The 6,328-nt window shown below is 49.1% G+C and overlaps 1 protein-coding gene across 3 annotated transcripts in view; it reads right to left on the bottom strand.

Annotated features, from left to right (window-relative positions):
* Nucleotides 1-6,328, bottom strand: part of CARD19 (caspase recruitment domain family member 19) — a 65,228-nt gene that overhangs the window by 3,301 nt on the left and 55,599 nt on the right. For all 3 annotated transcript variants that reach the window (XM_023738613.1, XM_023738615.1, XM_023738614.1), the window contains exon 2: nucleotides 2,609-2,751. In XM_023738613.1, the coding sequence (XP_023594381.1) occupies nucleotides 2,609-2,751 (143 nt within the window). The remainder of the gene's footprint in view (nucleotides 1-2,608; nucleotides 2,752-6,328) is intronic.

Genomic DNA, 6,328 nt, shown 5'->3' with positions numbered 1-6,328 from the left:
ACCTACCCATCACCCACAACACCTGACCCACCTACCCCACACCCACGGCACCTGAGCCACCTACCCATCACCCACAACACCTGACCCACCTACCCTACACCCACGGCACCTAAGCCACCTACCTTGCACCCATGGCACCTGAGCCACCTAACCTGCACCCATGGTGCCTGACCCACCTACCCAGCACCCATGACACCTGAGCCACCTACCCCACACCTACAACACCTGAGCCACCTATCCCGCACCCACGACACCCGACCCACCTAACCCGCACCCACAACACCTGAGCCACCTACCCCACACCCACAACACCTGAGCCCCTAACCCACACCCACGACACCTGAGCCACCTGACCTGCACCCACGGCACATGACCCACTGTCATGGATTGAATTGTGTCCCCCAAAAATATCTGTCAACTTGGCTGGGTCATGATTCCCAGTATTGTATGATTGTGTACCGTTTTGTAATCTGATGTGATTTCCTTATGTGTTGTAAACTCTGTCATTACGATGTAATGAGATGGATTAGCGACAGTTATACTGATGAGGTCTACAAAACTAGATAGTGTCTTAAGCCAATCTCTTCTGAGATATAAAAGAGAGAAGTGAGCAGAGACACATGGGAACCTCACACCACCAAGAAAGCAGTGCAGGGAGCAGAGCGCAACCTTTGGACCTGAGGTTCCTGCGCTGAGATGCTCCCAGACCAAGGGAAGACTGATGCATCACAAGGACCTCCAGAGCTGACAGAGAGAGAGAGCCTTCCCCTGGAGCTGGCACCCTGAATTTGGACTTGTAGCCTACTGGACTGTGAGAAAATAAATTTCTTTTTGTTAAAGCCATCTACTTGTGGTATTTCTGTTATAGCAGCACTACATGACTTAAGATACCCACCTACCCTACACCCACAGCACCTGATCCACCTACCCTGCACACATGGTGCCTGAGCCATGTACCCCACACCCATGGCACCTGACCCACCTATCCTGTACCCACAGCACCTGACCTACCTACCCCGCACCCACGGCGCCCGACCCACCTACACTGTACCCATGGTGCCTGAGCCACCTACCCCACACCTACGGCACCTGACCCACCTATGCTGCACTCACGGCTCCTGAGTCAGGCTGTGTGGTTTTAGGCTCATATACTACTCCCTACTCCCTGCACCCCGGGGGTGGAAATGACTGCCCATTCCGTGGACAGGAAACTGAGGCTTGGGGAGGTCATAAAGAAAATACTGGGCAGGGACATTATCTCAAGTAGTTTGCTGTGTGGCCTTGGCAAGTTGCCCCACCTCTCTGAGGAGATAGGGAAATCTAGATGGTAGGGTTGTGACAGGAATTACTGATGGGATGACATAAATTTCACTATTTTACAGTCTACAGAAGTCTGATTCAAGCATTTAAAAAATAAATCAGGGGTTGAGGGGAAAAGAACAGGCTCTTTGAGTGTGTTTGTGGGACAGGCACTTGGCCCTGACCATGAGGGCCGGGAGGGTGAGGTGTGCTGCTCTGCCACCTGGTGGCAGCAACCAGTTCTGCATGGCTGCATGCAAGCAAAGGGAGGTGTGTGGCAGGAGCCCCCGCCCTGCCAACAGGGCATCTGTGAGAAAAGGAACGCACGCTGGAAGGGGGATGTGCGGGGGTGGGGGTCACTTTTCAAATTTTTTACTATGAATATGTAGTATTAGACTTTCCATTACAATAGTAAGACATGGATATGAACTTTTTTTTTTTTTTTTTGTAATTACTACACTACTTTCATAAGTTAAGGAACTGTCCTCTGTCCCAGGAGCTCTAAGACTCAGCCCTCAGGACAGCCTGCACATGGCATCCTTACCCCTGCTCCAAGGGAGGACGTGGAGGCCTGAGAGAAAAAGGAGGTCACTCAGGGCCCCCAGCCCCGCCCCACGACCCAGAGACAGTCCCCTCCCTCCAGTGGTCAGTGACCTGGTCAGTGGCCTGCCTGGGAAGGGGCGGGGCTGGCAGGGAGGGAGCAGGTGGCAGTGCTCACCAGCTCTCCCACCAGGGTCCCTAAAGCCGTCAGGCCACACGGCACTGGTGGGAATGTGGGTTCAAGGGCCAGTTCCCTGCATTTCAAGTACCACTCTCCAGCCAGGCCAGCTGCACAAGGCAGGCGGGGCAGACCCGGGAAGGAGACCAGAGGGCAGGCTGGGCCCTCCAACGCCACTGCAGTAGCCTCTCACAGGCACCCTCCCTGCACACAGGGAGGAGTGGAAGGGTGCTCCATGGCTCGTCCTGGTTCTTATACTTGCTAGATGGGTGCCCGTGGGCAGTGAGCCAGCTCTCAGGGCCTCAGTGCCTCCTGTCCAATGGGGTCACAATGGTGAGAGGCCAGCCATCATTTGGGTAAGGGGGCATGTGGCTGGGGATGAGCGGGTAGCTCTTGGCAAACGTATTGCAGGCTCTCATGCTGCCTAATCCTCATAACAGCCCTGTGAGCACAGAGCACTCACCATCCCATTTCACAGGTAGGGAAACAGAGGCTCTGAGAGTGACAAGCCCCGCCTGTCTTAAGGCAAGAGGAGCCAGGAAGGGAAGCCAAGTGCAGCCCCGGCCCCGCCCACCCTCACCTCCTCAGCACCTTTTCGGCCTCCTTGTTGGTGAGAATCTGTGGGTAGTAGCGGTTCAGCTGCAGGATGATCTTGTCCACCTGCTGCTCACTCAGGCGCCCGTGGCCTGTCAGGAAAGGCGTGTCCTGGACCAAGCGGTCACAGTAGGTCTGATCTGAAACCCAGAGGCAGCAAGCATGGGGTGTAAGTAGGCATCCTGGGGAGGGACAGAGTGGGGAGGGGCAGAGACGTGTGATCCCTCACTCATAAAGACACCAGGCCCGCTGGCCACAGCAAGGCCCCCACACCCACTGGCCACCTGCTCCCCAAAGGAGCGTAAGGCTGCAGCACCTTGGAGCAACTCTGAAGTCCCAGCCCGTGGGGCACCCCACATAGCTGGGTGCAGTCCCACATCTTCCAACCGCATGCCAAGGCGGAAGGGTGGGTGACTGCAAGGAACCAGCCAGCTCTGCTGCAGGGCAGGGTGGAGCCAGGCCACCAGGCCAGGAAGTACCGCACCCTTGGCCCTCAATGCTACACCAGAGCACTGACCATAAGAAACAAACTCCATGGAGCCAAGTGCCCACTCTCCACAGGGAACTTGCAATGGCATTTGGGAGTAGCCAGGGTCCAGGGAAGAGCACAGGCTGCCATGTGGTGGCCCGATGCCAACTGCACAGCTCCCGACCACAGCCTCCCGGGATACCACAGATACAATGACACGGGGCATGGGGCCTGAGCTGGCACTGCCACGGGGCACTGTGTGTTTGCAAGGCCAAAGCCACATGCCTGTCTAGGGGGCAGAGGGATGCTTCCCTTTTTCCTTTCTTTCAGAATCACCATCTTTCCCATAAGAGGGGGTGGAGGTCGGGAGGCAGGGGGCATAGGGCCCCCATTATGGCACCAGCACACTGAAGGGGTGCATCTGTTCACATCCTTATGGTGGCTTCCCAGGTCCTGTGCACACAGGCTCCTGGGTGGACATTCAAGTGCCCTGAGCAAGGCGGCTCACCGTGCTTTCATCCTGCTGGGCACGCTCTTGGCAATAGCTCAGCACAAAGCTTGAGAGCTACATGATTTTTTATTTTAAAAAGTATCTCTGAAAGCTGGAAGTTTTCAATTCTGAACGATATGGCTAAAACCATCTCTTCTTGTAGGTGAGAAAAAGGAGGAGGAGGAGGAACCATTTCTTCTGGGCAAGAAATAAATTCTGCCCTAAGAGTCTGTGATTCATACAAATGGAATGTGACTTAATAGGTTTAAAATTCATCATGCAAGATGTGAGTTGCAAACATGACAACTAGGCATTAGTTTGGGGAAAGAGTGAGTCAAATGGACAATTCAAAAATGTATGTATATATGTACATACTTATCTGTGTATGTATGGAAACGTGGTTAAGAGCTACAGCTGCTAACCAAAAGGTCGGCAGTTCGAATCCACCAGCTGCTCCTTGGAAACCCTATGGGGCAGTTCTACTCTGTCCTATAGGGTTGCTATGAGTCAGAATGGGCTTGATGGCAACAGGCTGGGTTGTTTTTGGGTTTTGGATGTACATATGTAGATGTGGTTAGGAGTGTTCTTTTATTACTCTTATTCTAGTAACTTTTCCTTAAATTTGAAATTATTTTCAAATAAAGTTTTTAAAATCCTATTTGGACTTCCAGTTTCTGCTCCAGCATGTGAAGAGTTTGAGACTCGTCACCATCATCACAGCAAGAAATAATCCGAAAAAATGGAGAACCAAGGTCATAGGGCAAACTGATGCCCTTGAAACTGGAGAGACAAACAGGCTGACAGAGAATCACAGCTTACCAGGGGCAGAAGTCGCTGGAACTAGGGACTGAACTGTAAGTGATTAACTGCTGAAGGCTGTGTGGACTACCTTGGTAAAAATTCCCAGGGGCCCAGTTTCAGGAGGTCCTACCTACACTTTAGTGATTTTTACCTCCAGGTGCCCCATTAGGCTCTCACTGAAGATCTGACAGACATTCCCTCTTGTTTTCAGCAGCAGAGGAGAGTAACCATTTTGAAATACACCCAGTACGTTCCAGTCTCTGCCAGCCCATGAGGGAAACTACCAGAGTCTAACAGCAAAAGCACTGCTTACGGAAAATTTATGGCAATGAATGCATGTATTAGAAAGGAAGACAACTAAAATGAATAAGCTTCCACCTTCGGAAACTAGAGAAAGAAAAGTGACAGAAACATAAAGCAAGCCAAATAAAAGAAATAATAAGAATTAAAACAGAAATCAATGAAATTAAAAATAGGAAAACAATAGAGAAAACCAACAAAACCAAAAGCTGGTTCTTTGAAACTATCAATACGATTGATAAACATCTAAAGAGACTAACCAAGATACAAAACAGAGAAGACACAAATTACTAATCTTAGAAATGAAAGAGGGGGGTCATCATTACTGATCCCATGGACATGAAAAGGATAATAAAGGAATATCATGAAAAACTCCCGGCCACCAATTTAATAACTTTCATGAAATGGACCAATCCTTTGAAAGATACCATCTACCAAAACTCACACAAAGAGACAGACACAATCTGAATAGGTCTATATCTATTAAAGAAGTTTAATCAGTAGTTAATAACCTTCCATAACAGAAAACACCAGGTTCAGGTGGTTTCATTGATGACTTCTTCTTAAGGAAGAAATGATACTGATTCTCTACAATCTCTTCCAGAAAATGGAAGCAGAGAGAACACTTCCTAAGTCATTCTATGTGGCCAGTGTTAACCCTAATACCAAAATCAGACAAAGTCATTACAAAGAAGAAAAACTATAGACCAGTATCTCTCATGACCATAGATGCAAACATCCTCCACAAAATATTAGCAAATTAAATCAAACAACGGATAAAAATAACTATACTCCACAACCAAGTGGGATTCATCCCAGGTATGCAAGGCTGGTTAAACACTAGAAAATCAATTAATATAATCTATCACATCAACAAACCAGAAAAATCATATTATCATATCAATAGATTTAGCAAAAGTATTTGACAAAATACAACACCCATTCATGATTTAAAAAAAAAAAAAAAAAACCACTTAGCAAACTAGGAATAGAGGGAAACTTCCTCAATTTGATAAAGAACAAAACTTGATACAGCTAATATCATAGTTAATGGTGAGTGTCTTAGGCTGGGTTCTCTAGAGGAGCAAGACCAGTGAAGTATATATGTATAAATATATATAGAGAGACTCATCTCAAGAAAATGGCTCACACTGTTGTGGAGGCTGGCAAATCCCAAATCCGTGGGTCAGGCATCAGATTAGAGGCTTCTCCTGACTCACATGGTTGCAGGGGCTGATAAACCCCAAATCGGCAGGTCAGACAGAAGGCTGCTTGCTCATGGGGTCACGGGAGCTGGTAAATCCCAAGATCTGTAGGCCAGGTGGAAAGCTGCTGGTTCACGGGGTTGTAGGAGATGGCAAATCCCAAGATCTGCAGGCCAGGTGGTTCATAGGGCTGTGGTAGCTGGCAAATCCCAAGATCTGTAGGTCAGGTGGTAGGCTGCTGGCTCACATCCCAAGAAGCGGGGGCCAGAGGATGACAAGTCAGATGCAGGATCCTTGCGAGTCAGATGCAGGATCCAGAGCAAGGGAGAGCTGAGCCAAAGCATCCTAATATATTGGATGCAGGCCACACCTCCAAGGAAACTCCCTTTCATCAGATCACAAAATGGAGGATAATTACATCAGATCAAAAAATGGAGGATAATTACATAATA

The sequence above is a fragment of the Trichechus manatus genome, unplaced genomic scaffold, assembly GCF_000243295.1.
Source record: "Trichechus manatus latirostris isolate Lorelei unplaced genomic scaffold, TriManLat1.0 scaffold00120, whole genome shotgun sequence".
Classification (NCBI taxonomy): Eukaryota; Metazoa; Chordata; class Mammalia; order Sirenia; family Trichechidae; genus Trichechus; species Trichechus manatus.
Note: the sequence above shows the minus strand (reverse complement) of the source record. Positions and strands in the feature narration are given on the sequence as shown.